Raw genomic sequence first — 25550 nt, 5'->3', positions numbered from 1 at the left:
CAGGTGCTGGGCGACGAGCGGATCGAAGGGGGGAAAGATGGTGAGATGATGATATGCAGCTGCAGCTATGCAGGTACAGACAGACAGCACCTGTCCGTTGACGCCACACTCACTCGAGCTGGAGGCCTGAAAAAAGCCGCTCGTATCAATTGCTGGGATGAGGGAAAGAAGTGCAAAAAAGGGGTTCTGTCGGGCTTACCCCATGCCAGAGGATACATACAGTTCAAGCACTCACTTCCATCGGCCTATCCATCTCTCCCAACACGGAGACCCGTTAATTTCCTTGGTCAGGGAATCCAAATTCAAGCTACTCGATTTGCAGTCATCTCGTGGAAATGTCCACTTCCGACTCCGTAGACCTCACCATGTTACTAAGTAGTAACGCAAACCTCCCCTCACAAAACCTTGACTTTCGTCCACTCGCTAACCTGCACCCCGAGATTCAACCCATTCTGCGCCCACCACTTCTTGACTGCAAACGCAGTACCCTCGTTGCCCACGCTATCCTCCATGGCCTCCTCGATATCGCACGTCTTGTACTCCACCCGTGCGCTGGCTCGCCCGTCCTCCCCCCGGCTGAGATTCTTCCACCACTGCAAGACGTCCAAGTGGCCGTTCTTGGTCGGCTCGATGAGGACTTTACAGTCAAACGCCATCTTCTCGCCCTTCAGCTCGCGCCAGGTCTCCAGGACGGAGACGTGGCCGTGTGCGGAGGCGATCTTGGCTACGGATTCGGAATGCGAGATGGAGATGCCAGAGTTGTCCCACCAGCGCAGAACGAGGAACTGGTTGTTCTGCGCGGCTGCAAGAAGAGACTTGCCGGGCTTCAGACGCAGGGCGGGTTGAAGTTCGGGGGGGGTGCTAGCTCCGTCTTTGATTCTCGAGGGGGAGGCGTGCCGTGGTCGGGATTCACTGTCCGCGTGATACGTGCCTTGAGGCATGCTTGCCTGCTTCCACCACTCCAGTACTATGATGTGGCCTTTCGAGGATGCCTGCTCAAGCGCTGATTCGGTGTATTTCAGAGGTAAACCAGAGCGTCGCCACCAGTCCAGAACGTGTACGAAGCCAGATTTTGAGGCTCCGTCAATAGCTTCCGCGGTATAGTCCTTGGAGAGGAAGCTTGGTGATGTTCGCCACCACTCCAAAATTTCGGTGCGTCCATATACCGCAGAGGCTTTGGTGGGGAGCAGCTTCTGGCCAAAGGATGACCAGAAGACATCTTTGAAATTCGATTCCAGATATGTGAGGAGATCCGTGAGACAGAATTTGATTACCAGCTTTACGCAGAGACTCGAGAGGAACTTCATATTTGGGGGTGCCATTTTGAGCTTTTCGATAATCTTGTCCGTCTTACATGTGAGGATCGTCCATTCCAGGGAGCGCATATATGTGTGAAGTTCATCCTTTGCATCTCCAGGCTTCGGTTTCCATTCCGAAGGAGTCGGTAGATTCGCATAGACATCAAGTGCCCTTGCCACTTCCCAGTCCCCCACATGCTCAAAGATCAAAGTCCAAATCTCGGGTGGTAGCTGACATTCCGTCTTAACATTGTACCGTGCCAGACTCGCAGCCCCAGAAGCAGCAATATCCACGTCGTGTCCAATGGCGATAAGCTCTGCCTGGTTCTTGATCACACTCACAAGCTCGTTGAATCCATCCCAGGCCAGTACACACTTCAATGGGCCGTGATCGTAATCCCAAAGGATGGGCTGCATAACCCGCACCCACTGCCACTTCTTCTCCACCTTGTGTAACTGCCTCTTGGTCATCGGGTTCTCCCACATCGACGTCGACATGCCGGGCACCAGCAAGATCTTCTTCGAGACGTCCCACCCGCGCAGAACCTCCAGGAGCAGGCAGTCCGCAATGCCGTGCAGCATCTTCGCAAACGTGTCCGCGTCGATGGGCGCCAGCACCATCATATCTGCCCAACCGCACAACTCGTAAGCCTGGTGCTTGTAGAAGGCCTGGGTCTTGCTCTCCTCCCTCCAATGTTGATTTTGCAGCACCCGCATTTCGTGGGAGAACCGAGGGGCCGGCCACAAATCGGGCTCCACAATGGCCGTCATTTCGATTTTGGAGGTCTGGGACAGTCGTACGATGAGTGCGAGGGCTTGGGAAACATCCTTGGATCCATTCGCCGCTATGAGGACTCGAAGCTTCGGGGATTCGTTGACCCTCATGTCTGCAATGCTGGACGAAGACTCGATCTCGTTCACAGTCTCGGTCTTGGGCAGGATACTCTTTGTAAACCGGCTCTCCTGAGAGCTCTGCGTACTGATAGAGCTCCGCAGAGACATGGTGGTTTGCGGTGCCAGCGTAGATATGTGTTGTCTCACGACGCCAACGGAGGGTGGTGAATCGATGCGAGTTTGTACGAGTAGCGAGACGGATTGAAGATGGTTTTCAGATCCACGCCGATGTCCTCTCTCTCTGGTCAGGTCAGGTCAGATTCAGGTCAGGTCCGAGTAAAATATCATAATACAATTCAGAAATTCAGATGAGATCAAATGGGTTTGGTTCAACTCGGGTCTCATCAGAAGTGGATATGATAGCGGGGATAGCCCCGCATAAAAAAATGGAGACTGTGGAGCCGATTGCCGAAACCTTCGAGACCCTAAGTCTTGGCATAGAAAAACTCACTTCCTCGCAAACATGCTCCGTAGGTACCTCCGAACCTCCGAAGTATTCACACTTCATGCCACGGTCAATGAATTGAGAGACGATGTGCATAATATAATATCACGGCAATCACCCGGATATGCAGCCACTCTCGCTCTGGTACAACTACCGCACATGTCTAAGCAGGCTCCATTTCGGACTTGTCCATTTCGGACTCTACTCCTTGATAAACTTTGGCCCTACCGACTCAGCTCATGTGGCATGAGTGGCACCGTCGCATCACTCGCAACAATATTTGGCGGCGTCACGTGGTTATCACGTGCTTGTTTTGTGGAACTTGTAGGGGCTTTGTGTATCATCAATGCACCATTGTTTTATCAGCTCCTCCTTTTGCATCCTTTTCCTAAACTACCCACCTATCTATATTGCTGCGTACTTCCACTCGATCATCGTTCTTGTAAGCTTGGAGACGAATACCATACAAATCCACTGTTACACGTCTCGTGCTTACCATTCGTTGACCGCCAGAGCTGTATCCTTTTCTTCCCTTACCTGAGCGGATTGACCATACCGGAAGATCTCATTTGTCACTCTTGGTCTCAGCTGCTTCATCCATCAGCGGGCATCTCCTAAGTGCCCATGATTCATTGCAAAGGTGTCGATTTATTTCCAGCAGATCAAGCGAGTTTTCTCCAGCTTGGCTACACAAGGCCAGTTGAATCTCTATTGTCAGCCCGATATACAGCTGTGCAGAAAGAAGTCGGCGAAAGGTAAACCCCTTGATCCCTTGACAGGTCGGACCTCCTCGGTAAAAGCTCAGTCACAGCCAGCAGTATGTGATCGGAGTTCAGGGCAGCTACCGGTAGGTATTGTTTCCACGAACCTCTGAAGCAAAGCAGATCGACAAACAGACACAGCATCTACCGGTATGTGATGGGGCTCATCAGAGCCTGGTTCTTGTCTCAGTTCTCTCTGGCTCCTACCAGATCACTGGTTTTCTCACGAATATCAATCCCATTTCCTGTGTTGCAAAGTTCTGGCAAGACCGATTTCCAACAATTTCGATTAATATAACGAGCAAGAAATTTCCCATCTGTTCTGATGATCGTCCTGGCGGGATCCGTTTCATCGTCGCTTGTTGTCGTCTGATCGGATGCTATTTCAAAACCATGGCCTGGGCTCGAGCGTGTAGGTTGTCTCGGTCGATACTTACTCTAGTCTGTGGACTCGAGAGACAGCGCTCCACCAGTGGATTCTCGCAAGAAGCCAGTTCCTGTAGGAAAATATCATGATATAATAGTTGAAGAAGACACTTCATAACAGAGTTCCCGATTAAAGCAATTACACGAGGTCACTCAATCATACATTCATTCATGTTAGTTACGGAAGGACTCGCCGGCTCGCATGCTTCCGGTCCCTGCGCCGGAAGCTCCCAAATCCTCTGCACGCTGCCGCCCCTGAATGGAGTAACAATGTGTGCGCCTGCAAACTATCTTCAGCCCAAGATCCGGAAGACCTATCACATTATTCGATCAAAGTCATGCCGGGCGCAGTACAGGAGCGAGCGCGCGGTGTACCCCGGAGATCCCCACGCAGTCCGCTCAGGCGGGTCCGTCGAGTCCGTGAATCTGTGACGACGGAACAATAATCAGTAGAGCTATGATCTCATTGCTCGATGGGCTCTATAAGAGTATATCTTCCGCTGCTGCTGTAAAAGACCATTGAATTCTGCTCAGACTCAATCCACATACTCAAGGTACCCGAGGATCAGACACACCACGCTGCAAAAATGGGAGGCTCAGACGCAAAGACCGATCTTACTTTTGATGGTATGAGTACTTCCAACAATGAAAGACTGGGACATCGTTAATGGACAATACAGAGGTGATGGGCTGTATGTCCGCCTGCTTTGAGTGGGCCGACAGCTACGACTCCAAGGACTGGGAGCGCCTACGAAAATGCATCGCACCAACCCTTCGTGTAAGCACTGTTCTCCCTAATTCCTCACCTCCAAATCTAATCCGGCTGCTCAGGTCGACTACCGCTCCTTCCTCGACAAGATGTGGGAAGCCATGCCCTCCGACGAATTCATAATCATGGCCTCCAACCCAGCCGTGCTCGGCAACCCTCTCCTCAAAACGCAACACTTCATCGGCGGCACGCGCTGGGAAAAGGTCTCCGACGACGAGATCATCGGCTGGCACCAGCTGCGCGTCCCGCACCAGAAGTACACGGACGCGAGCAAGAAGCAGGTCGCCGTCAAGGGCCACGCGCACAGCACCAACCAGCACTGGTACCGCAAGGTCGACGGGGTATGGAAGTTTGCCGGTCTCAGCCCCGATATCAGGTGGAGCGAGTACGACTTCGACAAGGTCTTCGAGGAGGGCAGGGAGACGTTCGGGGACGACGAGGAGGTGGTGCCTGCTGTGATGGAGGGCATGTCTGTTATGGCGTTGCCCACGGAGAAGGTGTCTGTTGCGGAGGGGACGCCGAAGGTTGGGACGACGGTTCTCGAGACGACTGTTGTGCACTCTATCTAAGTGGGAATTCGGAACCGAGAGATGATGGTTATTGGTAAATAGCGCAGCCAGATGAAATTTTTACAATAATTCCACCACACCCTCGAGAAAGCTCCTTTCACCTATTCTCATGCCTCTCGATGTGTCCCCTCGTTCTCTGCATCCGCACTCTATGGCTCTGCAACGCCGTGCTCCGTATACTCGGTCTGTCTCAGCCAGCCAGCCAGCCAGCCAGCCAGCCGCATGCGTAAGTGCACCGAAAACCCACACAAAATCTGCAAATTTGTGCTCATTACCACCCCTACCCCTTACCCCCTCCTACCCACCCCCACCCTCAATCCCCATTCTTTTGTTTTCTCTCTAAGCGAGAGTACAACCACCCTCCCCTTCCCTTCGCCTTACATCCAAAGATCCCCCAAGCAGGAATTAAACCAAGCTCATCTACTCACCTACCTCCTCAACATAGTATATCCCTCTCCCTCTCATTCTCACTCTCCCTCTCCAAAATCCAGCAATCCAGTTGGCTAGCTATTTTTTTTTTTTTAAAAAAAAGGTATTTCATCCCCCCTCCCACTCCTCTCATCCATTCCCATCTGTCCATTTAGTTATCGAATGCATGATCATCCATCTGGTTATTAATTAGCAACGCTCTCGATACATCGTACATACATACATACATATATAAACATCACAGAATAGACACACATTCGTCGGTCACGGCAGGGACGAGTAATTGCTCGTAAAAGTATCGATTCATTGGCAAGCAACATGGTATCTCAGCAAAGTATAAGCAGCGCCCATCGCCCCACTTCCCACCACGCCAAAACTTCACAGCCTAGAAAGGACGAAACAAAACCCATCTCAGCAGATACTCAGCCCTCCTTATCCGCCCTCTCTATATCATGAAGGTGTTTTTTCCGCTTCACAATCCTGCTGATTCCATGCTTCCTCACAATACGCTGCCAGTCCGCCGAGGACTTCGCCTTGCCCAGTGCCTCATCGTCCCACTTCGTCCATATACCTGGAGTATTTTCCGGAATACCATCGTCGTTTGCAAGGCTCTCCATAGCAACCAAAGCCTCCTTTAAACCAAAGCACGTTACGGTTAGTGCTTCGAGGACGTGCTCGTATGCATAGCCGTTTGAGACTTGTTCATCGATGAAGGAGACAAACTCAGCAGCGATTTGAGACTCGTTTTGGGATTGGGTGGATGATTCATAGTTGTTGCTTGAAGAGTGGTAGGTGCCCCGTGTTGTGGTCGTGCTGATAGTTCTCCTCTCGGGCGACCTTCTGGGAGCTAGTGGCGAGCTCTCTCGGACGAGTATGATTTCCTCGTCTTCATCGCTGTCTTCAAACGACGCTGGTCGTTGTACGTACCGTGGTATGACATCGGCATCGTTGTTGCCTTCCTCCTCCTCTTCGTCGACCAACACCTCTTGTAGACCTGGCAGAAAAAGTGGAGGCGACTGCGAAAAATGAAAGTCCTGGGTCTCGGGTTCAAGAGCAGAAGCCTGCTGTGGTGGCTTCTGTCGCGGAAGCCTGATAGGCTGGACATTTTCAATCGATGAATCGTCTGAATCAGAGGGAACGTCAACGACCTTGAGTGGCGAAGGTTGGTGAGAAGTGTGACCTGTCTGGTTGTTGTTAATGACATCCTCGGGAGTGGACGGGATCTCCTGCTCTTTGCCTTTGTCGATGCGCTGACGCTTGTTGTGCCGGAGACGTTGACTTTGCGGGTCAGATTCGAATCTTCGTTTGCAATTAGAAGAGGGCGGGATTTTTGGGCGAGGAGGCGAGCTCTGTGGATATTCCAGATCATCGTCGTGTTCATATTCTTCCTGGAGTTCTTCATCCCGCCCTTCGTCCTCTGACAGTTCAGCATGATCACCGTGCTCCTTTAGCACGTCTTCTTCTCGATCGCTCTCATTGATCTGTGGGAAAGTTCCACGAAGTTGTTGATCAATCAGTTCATCATCCTGCGAACTTGAGAATTCTTGGTTGCCATAATCTCTCATGATGTTTTCGAAGTCCACCAAAATATCTCCATAGCAATCCTTGAGATTACTAGCTGCCATGTGGTTGTCAGAACGGAAGAAACCGAGCTTGTTCGCAACCTCCCACCAGTTTTGCAGGCCAGTAACAGTATCGTAGCCACCAAGCTCGTCTGAGGTGACTATCTGCCATAGTTTGAAAAGGGATATTTGGCGACCACATATAGTAGGCAAAAAATTGACTTGAACTTCCAACTTGTCTGCAAGAGTTTTTAACTTTTCTTCGAATTCCTCCAGTGTCATCTGGTATGGGCTGGAATTATTTTTGGCGGTAGGAAATGCGACCGTTTGCCCAGAAGAGCCCTGGGAATCTTGTAGTTCTGTAGCTCCTCTTTCTTGAGACGTCAAGTTGCTCGGTAGTAGTTGTTCCGGAATGCTTGGTCTTACTGGCAAGATGACCTCTGGGTGGATGGCTTTGGCAGCTTTTGTCTTTGGTTGCAATATATTTTCAGGGCGACTAGCCTCAGAAGGGTTCGAATCATCCACCGGTTTATTTTCACTTCTTCTGATCGCAGCCTCTTTCTCGCGAACGACATGCTCTTGAAAATAGTTGCGCCATTCTTGCGGGGTATGGTTTGGGTTCTGTTGTGTGATCAGCACTGCAATAATATGAGGCTGTGATACCTACCTCCACAGACCAGGCTATCCAGGCATCAATGACTTTATCCTCACTCAGGTTCAGGATCGCCTCGTAAGCATCGGAAAGACGAGCCGTCTCTTCCTCAGTAAAAACATCACCCCCGTCAGACTTCATCAAATACGGTCTGGCTTCGAGCGACTTAGAGACACTTGAAGTATGTGACCTCTCACTGTCGACAGGGCTGGCTGCCGCAACAATGGCTGGTAACCTAGAAGTGTTTGTTTTTCGGGCATTTGCCGGGGCTGTTGAAGCTGGAGCTGGACGTAGAGAAGGACGCGGGGCTGGACGTTGAACTGGTCGCTGATTCTGAGGCTTCATTGGTCGGGGAGATGCAGTCAGCGGTTGACGTTCTTCCTCCTCCTCCTCCTCCTCCTCCACCTCTTCTTCTTCGTCTTCATCGTCTTCAGGAATCTCTGGTCTTGGGCGCTTAGAAACTATCTTTGCCCAGTGGTCTTTCCATGACTGCCATGAGTGGCGTGGATACTTTGGTGAAGATTAGCGTAATGCTTCGCAGTATATCTTTTTGGCGTACCTTCTTCTCAAGGTCATGCCATATTGGGTTTCCTCCCAGCAAGACACCACGACGTTCAGCCCGTATACACCATTCCATAAGGATCCTATCATCCTCAGCCGTGTATTTAGTTCTCCCTTTGCGAGTGGGCTGCCCGGATGCAGCAGGTCGGACTTCTTGTTTTGCCGGTCCCGCGGGGTATTTATCAAAGTCCTCTAGACTGCCCTTCTTGACGGAATCTTCAATCCACTTCCACGATATCGAGCCCACCGGACTATCCTTTCGCGCGTGGTCGGCAATAACATAATGGGCCTGGGTATCTAGCTTTGTGACAGTTCCGCCGTTTGACTGATCGAGAGTTAGTATGTGTGGAAGCCTGGAGAGGAGAGGAGAGGAACCCCTTACCTCGATGTAATCTTTGAACATACTCCGGCTGGGTAGGCGCATTGTGAGGTAGAACTTCATTCCCAGAAACAAGTCCCCTCCCCCTCCAGCAGCTCCCTCGTACACGATCCTGGCCGCCATCCCCGGGTTTCGTTGTTTGTCGCTGTGGCCCGACAAGCTAGGAACAGAGGGAGCTCTGGTTCGAGTTGGGCCGAGGGATACAGCGCAGCACAAGCTAGTACGCTATCTCGGAAGCCTGCAAGCAAGCTCGAACATCTGCAAGTTGGGGGAGTTGGGTTGTTGATGTTGCTTTTTGGAGGGTTGAAAACGCGTTTCGCGATACGGTGTCAGGTGAGTGCGTGAGTGAGTGATTAAGGTGAGGTGTGAGGTGTGACCTGACGGATAAAGGTCGGCCCGGGCACGCTGCTTCAACGACAAGACGTGACTGTCCAGCCAGCTTCACCAGGATTCATCTATCGGTACTCAATCAAATCGTTAATTGTTAATCGGATGCATAGAGACAATCCTGACGTATAACCACAACTATGTCTGGTATTTGATATCTCTCGTGCCGCACTATCAATTTCGTCACGATTATTTCCATTTCAGCACCGTTACAATGGGTGCTATTAGGAACGTGGCTATACTAGTATTGGTCATCTCTTTCTTTACTTTTGTTGCTTTCTTCGGACGGCTCCCAGCTCTCAGGTGAGTAATAACATCTGTCGTTTTGTTTAGAAACTATAGCTAACCTCAGCTTTCCAAGGAATACGCCTATCGGGGCACTGCATAGACTGATATGGCTTCATATTCCAGCAACCCTTCGAGCTTGGGACCAAAGAGTAACACAGGGTCGTCTGAGTGCCTGGGTCATGCGGCAAGCGCATATCCTATGGAACGATAGGCACCCAATAGTTATGGTAAGAAGGTATTGGTCCAGGCCTTTTTGCTACAGAAGTCCACGACAAATATGCTGTTTGCGTGTCACGGGTTTCAACTTGCTTCCAGGTCTCCTCGTCATTCGTAGGGCACCAGTGCCCATTTTTCCCTCTTCATTCCTGAGTCTTCGTTTTCTAGTGGTTCCGCAGCTCTTCCGGTAACTCGAGTTGCTAGCGGGCCAGCACAAGACATGAACTAACGAAACCCAGATTTTCTTCATCCTTCTTCTATTGGTCTCCGAGATCATGTTCCTACCTCCTGCATGGCATATGCTTAGTGGTTCTAGAAAGATAACAGGCCTGATTCTCCTCTCGCTTCCATACATCTTCCTGTATACCTCAGCTGCACGAGATCCTGGATACATCGGGTCAGACAATCATGCCCAGGCAATGACCCTATATCCTTACGACTTCACAATCTTCCACCCTGGCCAAAAATGCTACACCTGCAATATACTCAAGCCAGCTCGCTCAAAGCACTGCAGCATTTGTAAGCGTTGCATTTCGAAGCTTGACCATCATTGCATTTTTATCAATAACTGTGTCGGTTACAACAACCAGAACCACTTTCTCCTTCTTCTCTTTACAACTGGAGTATTGACGGCGTACGCGACGTATGTCGGTTTCTCGATCCTCTCCGATGAAGCCCGAAAGGAGATTCCGTCATGGACTTTCCGAGGCCAGGGGCTTACCTGGTTCCAGTTCTGGTATGTCTGGGCATGGGTGCTTCAAGAATATACTCGTATCGGAGCTGTCACTCTTCTGTGTCTCTTGACCACCCCTTTGATTTTTGGACTCCTCGGATATCACGTGTATCTTATTTGGGCCGGGACCACCACCAACGAGTCAATGAAGTGGTCAGACTGGGAAGCTGAGATGGCCGACGGTTTTGCGTTTAAGTGCTTATTACCCGCAGACCGCGAAAAAGATGAGAGAATTGAGCCAGCATGGACACGCTGGCCAGTCGAGAGCCAGCAACTAGTTTCACGGACGGCAGATGGTCAGCCTCCTAGAGGGCCGGGAGGTATTGGCGCTGGGGAGTGGGAGCGGGTCTGGAGGCTGGCTGATGTAGAGAATCTGTATGACCTGGGGTTCTGGGACAACTTGGCGGATGTTTTCTTCCCGACAAAGTGGTTTCGAGCTCGCAATGAGGACAATACGCGAGAGACCGGAAGCCGCTCTTTCTCGGCCGCTGAGACTGATGCTCTTGTGCAGCAACAGATCAGGCTGGGTGCGACTGCCTAGCTGGCGGCATTAGTTGAAGATACTTTCCAAAGTTCGATCCCGATGAGTTTGCATAACTAACTGGCAATTGTAAAAGTTGGTTTCGCTTCATACCACACCAAACCCACCACACCTAGTCAACATCTTCTCTTCGTCTCTCGCTGCCTCCGCCTGAGCGTTGAAATTCCCATATCCGACTACAGAACCCACCTTTCAGGGTTGCGAGTTCTTTTTCAAAATTATTCCGTATCACAAATTCAAGATGAGGACTTTGGCCAACATGTTCACCTGTATTCGCTTGGCAGTATCCATCTCTTGCGGTTTCTCACTCACCACAGTAGCTTCTTGCAATAAGCTAAAATCGAAGCAACAGCATTCCACAACCCATACGCTCCATGAAAGCAAAAAAATCAGAATAGAAGGCAAGTTTCTGGACGCGAGTTCACTGCTCGGGGAAACAATGTTCGAGTATGTCAAAAGCATAGCCAGCTCGATTAGCTGTTCAATAAGAAGATGTTGTCTTTCGAATGCCACCTGAGGTCGAAATCTCCCAATTTCGGGTTCTCCATCCTCCAGATCGTGTATCCCATAGATGAGACGAAATCATGGGGCTCTGCAGGCTTCAGGTATGGCAGGGCAAGGAAACTGCGTTTCGAGCCCAGAAGAGAGAAAACTATCCTCCGGTCGATCGCTTATAGTACCGGTGGGTACTTGGTTTGAGCCGGCAATACTGGAATTCCGATAGTTCAAGAGGCGCTTCTTCTTCTTCATATTACTTAAACCACCCGGGATACGGTAGCAGATAGTATCTCCTCTCCCTTTTCTTGTATTGTATGAATTCCCATGCGGATACCTTTACGAGACATTTCTTTTTTTTCTGTAAGGACCGAACTAGTAGTCGCCTATTGGTTTGTCAACACAAGTACATGGCAATCACTTCATCCGCACGCTTGAGACAGCTTATGAATATCGCGCAAGTATATCCTCTGTTACGAATCAAACCACGGTGGCTTCAATCCATGCATATCATTCATACGTCTGTACAATGGCTCAAACCTAGTGTGGAGAGGAGAGGTCAAGAACACGGAGACAGTGAGAGAATATCAGCCCTTATCTCATGAATATTGCAGGGTTGTATCATTATAGCTCTAGAAGCATATACAGGATTTCGATACGAACGATCATTTATCCCCTCCTTAAGTCCTTCTCATCCGTTACTCTCCACTTTCAAAGTATATCAACCTTTTGAGGTCGATCATCACGTCTTTTTCGTGCAGGATTGGTCAAGGACACCAGCCCGTACGACGAGAAGGCCCAGCTTGATCTGACCACTGGTGTTGTTGAGACTTACGATGATGCCTTCGAGCGAAATGAAGTGCTCAGGGAGAACAGCGAGTGTATCGAATTTCGTACGGTGGGATGGCCGAGAGGATTGGTGATCTTCTTGAAAAGTACGGACTTTTTACAATACAAGAAAACGCAAACTCTATCAAGTGTTAGTCATTTTCGCTACCAGTGGTCCCAGTATACATTCAGCCATGTTTGACTTGGGTTCGTTGGGAGCTCTCGACGCATATACCGCTATTGTCCAAGGAGAATTCCGGAACTCGTATCCTGGAAGTCACTCTATCGCAGATATGGCAGTTGTCCTCGGCGAAGATATGCTCAAGGAGATCTGTGGTGTACTTTTCTCAGTGGCATATGTTCTTTGTGCTGGCTCAGGAATTCTTGGAGTATCGATGTAACTAGCCACCTCCCTCGGATCTGCAGGTCCAGCTATGAAGAAAAAAATCCCCTGCGGCATTGGGACGATCGGCCTCATCATCTCAGCCACTACCTACCTCCACGTCGCAGCTAAGTACCTCTCCGTGCGTTATCCTGCGCAGCTCCCCGCATCTCCGCACCAACAGCATGGTGCACTCACTGGGCGACCTGGCTTCGCTCTTTCCCTTCTCTCCTTCATCCTTGCTGAAGCCATCCCGATTATTCAACTACCTAGTCACGTTGACAGCATCGGTGTGCTTTGCTTTGCACCCTTGGCTATTATGTTGCCGGGAGCCTTGCGCCTGTACGATCGCGGTTCATACAGACACGATGGCACCATTGAACAGAAGGCGATGTGGTACACGCGCATCATGCGTGCTTGCTGGCACGCGTGCGACTGTGAAGTCTATCATCGACGCGTGTGGAAACGCTCTTGCTGGTAATTCGTTTTGGGAGCTGAGAAACACAACTAAACTTGACTTGAACGGGGAGAACCTGTTTCTCGTGCGCTGACACTTCTACCTCGTCAGGCTACGAAAGCCTGACGTCGGGTTACGATGGCTGTGTGAAACTGGTTTCAGAGAACTTTGTTGAGCAGCCTGGGACTGTCGAACCTGTTACGTAGATGGAAATTGGGGTCAACAGCTAGTGGCAATCTCATATATCATCTTGTTGCGATGTTCACGTGCGAGCTTCGATGTTTTCTCTGTCTCTTTTTTCTTTTCTTTTGACGTGTTGGTTCAATTCAGGTGGAAACTACCCGCCGGAGAAGAGATTCTACTTTGCAGTTGGAAAGTCTCTCCGCGACGCCGTCGTTCGCTCCTGCCCCCAAACGTGCTCCTCCGAAACCCTGTCCGGTGCCCCATCATGCGTTCAAAGCTCCATGTTTACCGTAGTACCAGTTCAAAGCTCCCTTAGGAAGAATGGGCTCGACGGAACGGTCAAGCAGCGAGGAAGGCTGGAAGCGAACGTCAATCAAACCGTAGACGACGTGCTTGATGACATGCTCCTTGACCCAGTTCTCAAAGTCCTGCTGGTCGGTGTAAATGTAACGAGCGACACGCAGAGAGATGGCGTACTTGTCGAGGAGGTAGACGAAGGCGGGACCGGGGTCGGAGAGCCGGTATTGGACGCGCAGAGTGGCCGGCTGGGAGTCTTCACGGATGGAGGTCCGCACTTCGTGTTCGGCGCTGAGGATGAGGTTGCTCTGTGGGATCATCCAGGTTGCCTCATCGGTGGGGACTTGATCAGGGTTGAGGAGGGAGGCTTGGACGGAGTACTTCTCTGTAAGGGTTGGCGTTCAGCTTACGATCAGGCAGAGAGAGAGGGGGGGGGGGGGGGGAGCGCAAGATTACCCTGGGTGATTCTGTTGCAGATGTCTCTACCGTTGGCCTTCAGGAAATCGCGCATATACTTTTGAGTGTACATGAGCGCACTCCAATCTTTGAGTGGGAGCAAGAAGAAGAGCTCTTGCAAGAACTCAGGCGTCAAGTCGTTGAAACTAGGCATTCTGGGGTGTGCCACTTTGGGATGTGTCATGCACTTGGAAGGAAAAAGACGCCGTTAGCAGTGGACAGGTCAATCAATACCAGTGAGCGAGAAGGATTCTGAGTTACCTTTGCAATCTTGGTTGTTGTCTTGATTGTGCTCGTGGGAAATCTGGGCGGAACAGATTCGTGAGTATATATGTGGGGACCCTCCTCCTAGCCCTCCCACTCACTAGTGTGAGCACTAGTGGAATCTAGTGGAACCTCGTTTTCGAAATTCCCTTTCCTTCTATATCAAGTCAAGTGGAAAGACGTGATGGGATCATCAAATGTCATGGTTTGGGAGTTGGTAGTGATATGTTGATATAGTCTGAGCTAACCGAGGACTATGAGCTAACCGAGCCCCTTTTTTAGCCGAGTTAGCGGGTGTTGACCATCGTGTAACGGCAATTTCTGATAGCATTTTTAAAAAAGAGGTGAAAGCCATATGCTCTACGGTAGAGAAAACAGAGAGCTTGCATACAGTCAGGTAATAGAGAGCATCGACCTGCACGATTACACAGCTTTCAAAAGCGCTGTCCTCTCCAAAGATAGATCCGAGGTCCAAAAAGTCGAGTATTTTCTACAGTTACCTAACCGTTGAATCCAATGCACCAAGACCATTTGATCTCGAAATATAGATGTAGATGAGCGCAAGCTTTATCCTCCAGCATCGACCCTCAACCAAGACGAGACTACCGCTGAAATACTTCTGGAGAAGGGGGGTGAATGTCGATGCCACAGGTCGAACATCAGGCTGCTGTCTTGAAGCCGCTTGTTTCTACTCGACCAGCAAAATGAGCTCCAGAATTATCGCCCAGCCTACTCCAACAGCTGCCTTCCTCAATACTGGTGGAGCCAATTATGGAAGCAGCGAAACCAATCTCCCGTCCGCGCCGTGATTATTGACTTTATCTCAACGGCACGGAAAGGAAGACTTGAGCGCCTGGAAAGATCTTGTGAACAATATGGGTGAGATAACGGCAGCCAGTCAACACTTCAGCAAATCAGTAAATAGTCTCGGAATGGAGGCGGTTGGTAGAGCAGAGCAGGCCTGGCATCTCTCCACCCTGGGCCAAGAATTCTACATTAAGTAAGCACAAGCTCTCGCTAATAAACGGGCTGGAGCCGATCATACCGGTACCCTGATGGTCTCAGTGCGGGGTAGAAAGTGGGCAACGTCAGATGTGGAGCAGATGATAGACGATACTGTATCTTTCTGGCAACCTCTAATGCGATTTCGTCTGACTGGTAAGAAAGAAGGGCTAGGGAAAGAAATCTTTGGATATACATATCCATTTCCTTGTTGATCAGAGCCTGATTGTAGACAGTGCTTGGAAATAGTATGATAAAAAAAAAAGAAGAAGAAGAGGAATGGATCTAGAATAAGGTGAAGTGGTAGTATTGTGCATTATCGTGCATCGGCCTGAGTCACACGGGTTCTTTACGTAGGTAAGCAAGAAAACAAACATGCGGTTTCTTTGGTTATCAATTGATAAACACATCCTTACCTTACAGTACAGGTTTTCCGTCCATCATAGGCCATATTTAAGCCGCCATCAGTTTCTTTCAACCGAGAGCTCCATCGAAATACTTCCGTTCCATATATCGCTGCTCATCCATCCAAACCCCTTTCAGCAGGCAAACCCATCATGGCTACGCAGGCCCAGATCCAAACCGCAACCTTGTTACAAGAGACCGAGACGAGACCGGCACGCATCCACATCCTCGGCGCCTCCGGCAGCGGCGTCAGCACTCTCGGCACCAACCTCTCGTCCGCGCTCTCGGTCCCGGTGTTCGACGTCGACGACTACTACTGGATGCCCACCGACCCGCCCTTCACCACCAAGCGAGCCATCCCCGACCGCATCGCTCTCATCAAGCCGCTGCTCTCGCGCGCGCAAGCAGAGCGCGGGGGATGGGTGCTTGCGGGCTCGATCGGCACCTGGGGCGCGGAGCTGATGGCCGATGTCGAGCATGTGGTTTTCGTTGACGCGCCGACGGTAAGTCAATCCGTTTTCCTGGTCGGTTGGGGTCTCGCGAGTTCGTGAGAGTTGGGCGGGAATAGGAAGGTGCATGCATTTTGATCGGCTGGTAGGCGGTGCGGATGGCGAGGTTGGAGGCGAGGGAGTATCAGCGGCATGGAGAGAGGATTAGGGAGGGAGGGGATATGTATGATGATTCTCAGGCTTTTCTGACCTGGGCGGAGAGGTATGATGATCCGACTTTGGAGGAGGGGAGGAGTCGGAGGATGCACGAGGAGTGGTTGGAGGGGGTGAAGGTGCCGGTTATGAGGTTGGAAGGGGGGAGAGAGGAGGCGGTAGTGTTTGAGGAGGCTCTGAACAGGCTGCAGAGGGAAAGTAAGTAGTAGGATTGGCTTTATGTGAGGGGATCAAAGATATGAGTTGGGGTGTTGAGCGGCGCTGAAGAGACGATGGGCATATAGATGGGCATGGTATGGGTTTGTGTAGAGAGTCGCATCGACCGCCAAGTAAAGAAAGTAAATACTTCCCGTCGTGCTTCCTAACAGAGCTTCCTTCATCATACTACTACGTACGTACCTTTGCGGCCCTACCTTTTCTCCCCAACGGCAATGAATCTTAATTCTTTTCATCGGACGTTGTGGTCACGTGCGTTGCTGATCTGCGAGATGTGGAATTGACTTTAGGCTCGGCCACCGCTATCCCGCCATGGATGTAGTGCCGGCGCAGATAATAGATATAATAGACATTATAGTATCTTTTCTACCTTTGTGCCCATTCCCCATCAACAACCCCACTAGTTTGCAGGTTGAGTTAGAGTTGCGTTCCTACTTCCAACTGCTGGCAAGGCAAGGTTACCGAGGTATACTTACTACTTACTACTGTACTGTCGTCCCTTCGCCACGCTTCTCCGGGCACGGATTGAGTTTGAGTCATGAATGGATCATATGATCAAGAGATCATTCGGCAAGCGAGCCGGACAATACGGAGTAAAGATGAAGAGATATATCTTGGTCGGGTCGGGAAATGGGAGTTGATTGTTTTGATTTCGCCTCCGATCTGCCGCCGCCTTGTTCGTCGGACCAAAGTCGTCATTTTCCTCGTTACAGCGGCATACCGGTATTGTTCCCCAAGCTTCTTTTGTAGAGCCCACACGGACCACTGACTGCCCTCCTCCGCAGTGCGCACTGCTTACGGAGGTACAGTACTGGTACCTACCTACTGCAGGACCTGGAAAGTCTAATTTCTAATTAATCCATCCTCACCCAAGTGCCCATCCTTCTGAGTTCTGACCCTCCGAACCTCCTCCTCCTCGTCCTCGTCCTCGTCCTCGACCACGACCTCACCGTCGCCGTCGTTCCTTCTGCTGTCGCGGGTCCCGGAATATCCTTCCCCGGAAGCAACACAATCCCCCCTCCCCCCACCACCAACCACCACGAATCCAAGGTTGCCAGCAGAGCGACCTCCCATTGCTGCAGCGGACAGCAACCCACAGCAACCCACTCCGAGCTCCGCACTACGATGACCTCGACATCTCCCATTGCCGTTGGTCAATATGGAAATGCGCGTCGACCCGCCGTGCAAGGCGTCGCGAAGATCCTCCTGCTCGTCCTGGCCCAGATCTCCCACGCCTCGGCCGCGCCACTGAAGCAGTTCTTGGGGCTGGCGAAGAACGACGAGCCCGCGGGCGATGCGGAGGATGCGAATATGTGGCTCTACCTGGCCGTGGCTGCGGTGCTGGTCCTGCTCGGTGGTGCGTTTGCTGGACTGACGATTGCGTGAGTAGGCCTGGTCCGCGAGCTGGGCGTGTGGATGGCTAACGGAGGCGTAATAGCTTGATGGGACAGGATGGGGTCTACCTGCAGGTGATTGCTACCTCTGGCGAGGGCAAGGAGCAGAGACATGCGCAGAAGGTCTATCATCTGCTGCAGAAGGGGAAACATTGGGTTCTGGTTACGCTGCTTCTGAGCAATGTCATTGTCAACGAGACGTTGCCCATTATCCTCGATCGGTCGCTGGGAGGCGGGTGGCCCGCGGTCCTCGGCAGCACCGTGTTGATTGGTATGCCCTGGCACCTGCAGGTTCTACTGTGTGAGAGCTCGTGCTAACGATCAATAGTCATCTTCGGTGAAGTGATCCCCCAGTCTGTCTGCGTGCGATACGGTCTCTCGATTGGAGCGTACATGGCTCCTCCAGTGCTCTGCTTGATGTGGCTTATGGCACCGATAGCATGGCCTATGGCGAAATTGCTCGACTACCTATTGGGAGAGGATCATGGAACGGTTTACAAGAAGTCAGGATTAAAGACGTTAGTCACACTGCACAAGACCTTGGGGTCGAGCCCCACGGAACGACTGAACCAAGATGAGGTTACGATCATCAGCGCGGTGTTGGACCTGAAGGACAAGGCCGTTGGAGACATTATGACGCCCATGCAGGATGTGTTCACCATGTCGGCGGATACCGTTCTCGACGAGGATACTATGAATACGATACTCAGCGCTGGATACTCCAGGATCCCCATTTACGAGCCGAGCAACCAGCAGAACTTTGTTGGTATGCTTCTGGTCAAGATCTTGATCACCTACGATCCCGAAGACTGCAAGAAGGTCAGCGAATTTGCACTGGCCACCCTCCCAGAAACGCGACCGGAAACGAGCTGCCTGGATATCGTCAACTTCTTCCAAGAAGGAAAGTCGCACATGGTCCTGGTATCAGAGTTTCCCGGCGAGAATTACGGCGCCATCGGAGTCGTTACCCTGGAGGATGTCATTGAAGAATTGATTGGAGAGTGAGTGTTTCGATTTGATAGAGGCCTGTGACACCACTGACATGCAACAGGGAAATCATTGACGAATCGGATGTCTACATTGACGTGCACAAAGCCATTCGACGGATGGCACCGGCACCCAAAGCACGTGCTCATCGAGGCAATAGCATTACGGAACAACCCATGGTGCATATGCCCGAGAATCAACTCATCAATCTTGCAGAGGAGCAGGAACCAACGGCCAAGAAGATCGCTTCCGCCGACGATCAATTGCAGAGCCCAGCGAATCTTGGAACCAGCCCAAAGACAACTTTCATCCGACGAAGCTCGAGTGGATTAGATGGGAACACGGTCGCGGTCAGAGGTAACATGAATGATATGCGAGAACACTTGAAGCATCTGGGCCCATCAAATTTAGCCAGCCGTCCCAAGTCGACCCGGTACAACACGGTCAAAATCAAGTCTGCTTTGCTAGGTCGTTCGGAATCTAGGACCGACTCTAGCATCATTGTTGAGCCCGTCGTCGAGGAGCCGTACCGTGATAATCCCAACCCCGCCCCGAACGGAGGCGAGGGCGAAGGTCTTTTGAAGAACGCCGGCAGAGAGGCCAGCGACGGAATTATTGCCCTGCATCAAGGGTATGGCTCGTTTGGCCCGAATGCGCCTACTAGCCCTAGCAAGCTTTCACAGTTCCAGAGTACGGACGAGGTACCGAATAACGAGAACGCGCCACTCCTCAGTTCCAGAAACCGATCCTTATCGCCTGTTCAAAAACAGGTGTCTAGGAAGGACAGCGACGACAGCCAGCGAAGCAGTGACACACTCGCTTCCCTGCAGTCGGCCGCCAGTGGCACGCAGCGAAAGAGAGGAGTTGCGCGGAGTGGCAGCATCACAGAGAATATCATCGATTCGGGTGGCTTCCGGAAAGTCGTATTAGAAACCAATAGCTCGGGTGATGATGATCGGATGGGCTCCAATGGCAGCGGCAATGGCAGCAATGGTAACCATGGTAACAGCGCTGCCCAAATACGCCCCAGTGCCCCATCTGATGCATCTGATGCGCAGGGCAATTCGCACGACGATCATGATGCTAAGGGCGAGCAGGCGAAGAAGAAGCGGAGGAGGACGCGGAAGAAGAAGGCGAAGACGGGCGGAGAGGAGGGTACTTCAGCTCAGGGTGGTAGCTGAATCGAGTACTGGTTTTGTTTGGGTATTTTGGCGGCATAGCTCGGGTTGCTTTTCCCTTTTTCGCTGTAAAGATATGTATGGTATGGACGGCAGGGTTTGCGATGATTCGAGGCTACCGATATCGCGGCTTTGCTAGGAATTGTGCCGTCCTAGGAAGTGAGTAGAAGTCCCTAGATATAGCGAGGCTTTGCGCTGTGGGACTGTTGACTGTTCACTCTATGTGAGTTACTAGGTGTGAAGGTGCAGGAATCTTCTAAATATTCCTTGCAAAGAGGTCCGGTAGAAAATACGCCTGAACTGGACCTATATATTGATGTTGAATATTGGATCATGATCCTTTTTCTGTAATTAATTGAACGATATACCAGCCCTTCTTTCTATTTACATACCATATACCGGTAGACATCTAGGTACCGTACCTACCTACCTACCCCTCCTCCAAGCTCCAAGCGCATGCCCCCACTTCAAGGCCCAAGCGCCAGATACTTCTCCCTGTGGATGTCAGTTGAGCTTCCACCATCGAAATTTTGCCGATTTATATCCTCCAAAACGCGTCGACCGCTCGACTCACTCCGACCTGCCCATGAAGCAGGCCAGCGCCCTCTTTCATCTCCGACCTAGCTCCGAGTCCGCCCAGACGCGACTGACTGATCGAGCTCACCATGTACTGTGTCGAATGCGGGCAGCTTCTGCCCTCGCCGCGCGACGCCAGCACCATCTGCAGCAAATGCAAGACGCCTCTCTCGACCTGGTGGGACGAGAGCACGCAGACGAGCCGCACAAATCGCGAGTCCACCACCGTGCCCCCTGAGCGCCAGAGCGCCTACCCCAAGACGGCAGCGACGGGGAGCGCGTACGCCATGAATGCGAGCGGGAGCGGGGGCGGTAGCCACCTGGTGGAGCGGGCTGGCTTTGTGGAAGGCCGAGGCGGGCTCAGATACGGCGGTGCGGCGGGCTTCGTTGTTGGCGGGGTCGGGTTTGGTGATGCGGAGGGTATGAGCAAGAGGCGGAATCAGCAGACGGAGGAGGAGCGGAACTTCAACGCCGCGCTGGTGACGCTCGAGCTGCATTTCGAGCGTCCGGGCACGTATCTGATGAAGGCTATGGTGGAGGTCAAGAAGATGGTGGCCAGGACGCTGGATTTGAGTCTGAATAAGGCGGAGGTTAGGTGTGTCTGCTCCATCTTTTTCTTCAGCAAGTCCCTCCTTGGTGGTTCTTTTTGGAGAGAACAGTGGAGAGGAAATCCGGTGGGGGTTCATTGGCAAGAACTGCGCTGACCCGATGCAAACAGAGAAACCCTGGCCAAGAACGTAGATGTCTGGATGCATCTCCAGAAGATTTTCAACACGGCTATCCCTTCCCTTGATAAGTGGTCGCTCGGCGGCGGCTCCAAGCTCGATTCGCATGACGGCGTGCGCAACGGCCATGATGTCTCCGAGTCTGCGGAACTCATTCTGAAGAATTACGATGCGTTGAGGGAGGATCTGCACTATCTTAATAATCTGCTTGTTATAAGTAGGAATATGCTGGCAATCAAGGACACGGCGCAGGATATTTGTGCGGCAGTGCGCTTTGATCGGGCGGTGCAGAGACTGATGGTGCTGTGTGTGAATGTGACGAGTAAGGGGTATGATGGGGAGACAGTGGATGTTGGGCGGAGAGAGAAGCTGAATGAGATTACGGAGCTTTGTACGTCTTGCCTGTTTCACTCTTCTGATGAAGCAGATTTGGGGGGAAGCAGCGACTGACTGGGAACAGATAAGAAACTTCTGGTGACTTGTTTGCAGCATACGCATAACTGGACCATGGGCAATGATCGGTTCAAGATGTCCTTCTGGTATGAGATGCTGTTTGACGAGGATCTGAAGAATGATCCCATTCATGAGATGCCGCCTGACGACCTGGACGTCGAGAAGGTGCATATCGAGGTGAGCAATTGGATCAGGCGACATCACACGAAGGATCCGCTCGCTGCCAAGTTGCTAGATAAGTACTCGGCGGAAGTTTCCTCGGGCTACACGCCTGGAAAGCTACCTCAACCTGAATACGACGATGTCGATTCCAGCACGGTGGCATTGACATCTCCAGTATGGAAACCGGATTTGGAGGATAAGTATGAGCAGGATAGGCTATACGCGAGGGTATCGCATGAAATCGATGTGTGGTGGAAGAAAGTCCGAGATGCGAACTTTGATGGCTGGGTCGTGCAGATGGAGACAGTGGAGCGTGCCCAGGAAAGGGCGGCGGCTTGTAAGGAGAATGCGATGCATCGTTACATGCCGAGAGGGCAGGAAGCCGATCATTACGACCAGGAGGAGCATTATGAGCAGCTTGGCCATGGTCAAGTGCATTCTGATGAGATTGATGAGCGCTCGATTGAAGGAGACAATGGCGAGGACGACGATGATGAAGAGGACGATGATGAATCGTATGCTGAGGGCCCGCTGAGGGGGCTCTTGACGGAGATCCCGAATATCCTGGACACGAAACAGATTGAGGCTTTGCATATGACAGTCAAAGCCTGCATTGTTGATTCTATGGGATCAGGTCTCACGCCTGCAGGAGAGAATCTGCAGAAGACGAGATGCAAGATGTTCTTGGCTTTGGACTGTGGCAAGAACCTCCTGAGAGAGCTGCTGGTGTTTATTGCTGTTTGGGAGCAGACGGACCAGCAATTCATCTTCCAGATCACCGCGCAGATCATCGAGTCCTTCCACCATAACGCTTTACTGCCGTATGCGTGGAACTCGCTACGGATCCTCAAGGATATCGTATCGCCAGCACAAACAGTCTTGCTGCGTCTCATCAACTACATGTTCCGCGCTCGCAAGGACAGTCCTATCTACGACGATGTCAAAGATTACCAACGAGATGCGAAGCTCATCCACTTCCTTTACAACTACTTCCGCTCTCGCGTTGTACCCGATTGCCTGGCACTGATCTACGCCCAAGCCCAAATCCGCCAGCAAAAGAAGCATCACAGCGACTTCCCGGTCGACCTATGGGATATGGAGCGTGCCAAAGACGGACTGTCACAATATCTCGACTTCATCTCCGTCATTGCGGAAATCACCGAGATGCGCCACCTCCTCATCGAATGGGAAACCGTTTACGAGCTTGTTGCCCTCCTCAAAGCCCTCGAAGCTGGCGTCGCCCGCAAATCCCTTGACGAACGACCCATGCCCAACCAGCCGCCTTCCCAAACCCAGTCTCCCCTACATGACACTCCCCACAAGTTCCCGTGGTCTGGCATCAAGATCCAAATCCTGATCATCCTCACTGCGCTGATTGCGCCCACCAACGCGCGTCGCAACGGCCCTGGTAATCCTACCGTACAGAAACAGCTTTTGGATCATGAGGGTATCATGCCGCTGCTGAACTGCTGTGTGTACGACGGTCATAACGAGTATTTGAAGGAGCGCGCAACGCTGGCTATCAAGTTTTTGATGGAGGGGTGTAAAGAGGCGCAGGACTTTGTCAAAGAGCTCGTGCCGATTAAGCAGGCGCAAGTGCAGGCGCAGGCGGCTGTTAGGGCGCAGGCTGAAGCGAATGCCCGGAATGGTGGTGCGGGTGCGGTAGCTGGTAGCGAGAGGACGGGGCAGACGGCGAGGCAGACGGCCGGCAATGCTGCAAGAGACGTGCCACCGCCGCGGCTGGGTGGCATTCCGAACGCGGCACAGGCTGCGGGGGATCGGACGTTAGCGTTGCCGGTGAGGGAGGGCGTGGGCAGGGCGGTACCCGTCCCTATACGGGTAGCTCTGCCGGAGGTTGCGGGCGAGAGACCGCAGGTGTTCAAGGGGGTGGGGGGCCTCAGCGAGAAGAGCATGGCTGGGATCATGGCTGCGGGGGGCACGCCGGAGCTGCGGGACGAGCTGGATGCGAAGGTGCTGGAGTTGCGGAATCAGATGAAGCTCGTCCGGGAGGGGGTTCGGAGGGAAGAGATGGCAGAGGGGACTTCTGGAAATGGAGGGAGTAGCCGGTCGGAGGGGAAAAAGTGAACGACGAGCCGGGTCCTTGCTCGAGGGGAAAGAGACGGGTTGCACATTTGGAGTTCAAAATAGCATCGCATGGTGTTTACTATGTAGGGACTGGTTGGTAAAGGGACAAAACAGCCAGCCGATAGATACCCTGGGCATGGGCTTGGCTTGTATCGGCAAGATACTTTCTGTAGGTAGGTTACATAGTGCATGTCACCTTACATAGGTACGTTAGGTACGTATTCGCAACGAAATAAAACAACGTAGGAACTCTTTTCATGTCTTGTATCTGGTTTGCTCGCCTCGGGACAATAGTACTGGTCAAGTAGCGGAGAGCTGGGATAAGATGTAACAAAAGGACCTACCTACCTAGGAACCTAGCATACCAACCTACCTACCTACATACCACCTACCTTACCTCACCTTATCGTGCGACCGACCAAGCCCCCAAGCAAGCAAGCAAGCAAGCAAGTAAGCCAGCCACTGACTGACTGACTGACTGGTAGATTACTCCCATCTTCAACTTTGTCATGGCCGCCACCACTAGGTAATCTTCTCATTACAGTGTGTGTAAGACATGTACAAGAATGAAAAGAGGGAAAGGGGAAAGGGGAAAGGCTAGCTATTTCTTTCTTTCTGGCAGAGCTTTCAGAGATGGGTGGGGGCAGAGATGGAGATGGAGATGGAGTGTGAGAATGAAGATGAGGATGAGGATGAGGATGAGAATGAAGGGGATTCGGGAAGGAAGCTATTGGAGGTGATAGGATGGGATGGGATGAGAACCCCTTTTTTTTTTTCTCTCTTTTTTTCTTCTTTTTTTTCTCTTTTTTTTCTCTTTTTTTTCTCTTTTTTTTCTCTTTTTTTCTTCGGGGCTTTAAGGCTTTAGACAATAAAGGTAATGATAGAATGCGCAAGGTGGTTACCGGTAGTTGTATTGTTCTAGAAGTTCAGAGCAAGCATGAGGCTATATACGGTACTACGTCCCAGGCGTAAGTATTACCCCTCGAGGGTAGGGTAACCAGGGGGTTTAAAGTGGAAACTAAACTTTGGAGGCACCCTCGAGGGGTAAATGTTGGTTTGCCGGTAAAAACAAACGTCCAAATATATGAAGCTTCTTCTGTGTATTGCAACAGGTAACAAATAAAGGTCTCTTCAGTACTGAAAGTTGGTCATCATGATTCTTCATTGATATCTGGCTAAAGGTATATTCTCTTATAAAAGAGTATACAATTCCTATCGAATACATTAAGGGGTGAATAAATTTCGGGATCTGTAGCTCCGAAGAGGCTGTATGACGGAAGTTGGGGTTCCGAGACAATAACGCCAAGAGTATTTTCCTCGCGTAGCTCGGTAAATACCAAAGGGGTAATTACCAGGGTAGGTAATCAATCGATCCCTACCCTCTTGACTCGTAGTTCATCAACAACTAAGTCAATGACTCAGAGTTCAATGAG

General features: G+C 51.4%; 8 protein-coding genes across 8 annotated transcripts; 5 read left to right on the top strand and 3 right to left on the bottom strand.

The window, feature by feature from the left end:
* Window positions 1-395: 395 nt before the first annotated feature.
* L3040_005448 (uncharacterized protein) lies at window positions 396-2300 on the bottom strand (the record flags this gene model as incomplete). Its single annotated transcript, XM_007295969.1, has 1 exon — window positions 396-2300. The coding sequence occupies one exon, from the start codon at window positions 2298-2300 to the stop codon at window positions 396-398; it is 1905 nt and encodes a 634-aa protein (XP_007296031.1).
* A 2111-nt stretch (window positions 2301-4411) lies between these two features.
* On the top strand, window positions 4412-5162 carry L3040_005447 (uncharacterized protein; the record flags this gene model as incomplete). Its single annotated transcript, XM_007295970.1, has 3 exons — window positions 4412-4451; window positions 4505-4602; window positions 4656-5162. 3 exons carry the CDS (start codon window positions 4412-4414, stop codon window positions 5160-5162), a joined length of 645 nt encoding a protein of 214 aa, XP_007296032.1.
* An 851-nt stretch (window positions 5163-6013) lies between these two features.
* Window positions 6014-8790, bottom strand: L3040_005446 (uncharacterized protein; the record flags this gene model as incomplete). The annotated part of the gene is made up of 4 exons (XM_066154522.1): window positions 6014-7774; window positions 7821-8315; window positions 8365-8691; window positions 8749-8790. 4 exons carry the CDS (start codon window positions 8788-8790, stop codon window positions 6014-6016), a joined length of 2625 nt encoding a protein of 874 aa, XP_066011383.1.
* Window positions 8791-9346: 556 nt separating this feature from the next.
* L3040_005445 (uncharacterized protein) lies at window positions 9347-10910 on the top strand (the record flags this gene model as incomplete). The annotated part of the gene is made up of 5 exons (XM_066154521.1): window positions 9347-9435; window positions 9494-9647; window positions 9876-10033; window positions 10128-10155; window positions 10227-10910. 5 exons carry the CDS (start codon window positions 9347-9349, stop codon window positions 10908-10910), a joined length of 1113 nt encoding a protein of 370 aa, XP_066011382.1.
* Window positions 10911-13518: 2608 nt separating this feature from the next.
* L3040_005444 (uncharacterized protein) lies at window positions 13519-14162 on the bottom strand (the record flags this gene model as incomplete). Its single annotated transcript, XM_007295974.1, has 2 exons — window positions 13519-13937; window positions 14009-14162. The coding sequence occupies 2 exons, from the start codon at window positions 14160-14162 to the stop codon at window positions 13519-13521; spliced, it is 573 nt and encodes a 190-aa protein (XP_007296036.1).
* A 1669-nt stretch (window positions 14163-15831) lies between these two features.
* On the top strand, window positions 15832-16230 carry L3040_005443 (uncharacterized protein; the record flags this gene model as incomplete). Its single annotated transcript, XM_007295975.1, has 1 exon — window positions 15832-16230. The coding sequence occupies one exon, from the start codon at window positions 15832-15834 to the stop codon at window positions 16228-16230; it is 399 nt and encodes a 132-aa protein (XP_007296037.1).
* Window positions 16231-17682: 1452 nt separating this feature from the next.
* L3040_005442 (uncharacterized protein) lies at window positions 17683-20119 on the top strand (the record flags this gene model as incomplete). The annotated part of the gene is made up of 4 exons (XM_007295976.2): window positions 17683-17939; window positions 17996-18222; window positions 18280-18952; window positions 19003-20119. The coding sequence occupies 4 exons, from the start codon at window positions 17683-17685 to the stop codon at window positions 20117-20119; spliced, it is 2274 nt and encodes a 757-aa protein (XP_007296038.2).
* A 662-nt stretch (window positions 20120-20781) lies between these two features.
* L3040_005441 (uncharacterized protein) lies at window positions 20782-24117 on the top strand (the record flags this gene model as incomplete). Its single annotated transcript, XM_007295977.1, has 3 exons — window positions 20782-21287; window positions 21411-21808; window positions 21878-24117. 3 exons carry the CDS (start codon window positions 20782-20784, stop codon window positions 24115-24117), a joined length of 3144 nt encoding a protein of 1047 aa, XP_007296039.1.
* Window positions 24118-25550: the final 1433 nt, after the last annotated feature.

This window comes from Drepanopeziza brunnea (assembly GCF_022702325.1).
Source record: "Drepanopeziza brunnea f. sp. 'multigermtubi' strain 214-2 chromosome Unknown ctg9, whole genome shotgun sequence".
In the NCBI taxonomy this organism is placed as follows: Eukaryota; Fungi; Ascomycota; class Leotiomycetes; order Helotiales; family Drepanopezizaceae; genus Drepanopeziza; species Drepanopeziza brunnea.
Note: the sequence above shows the minus strand (reverse complement) of the source record. Positions and strands in the feature narration are given on the sequence as shown.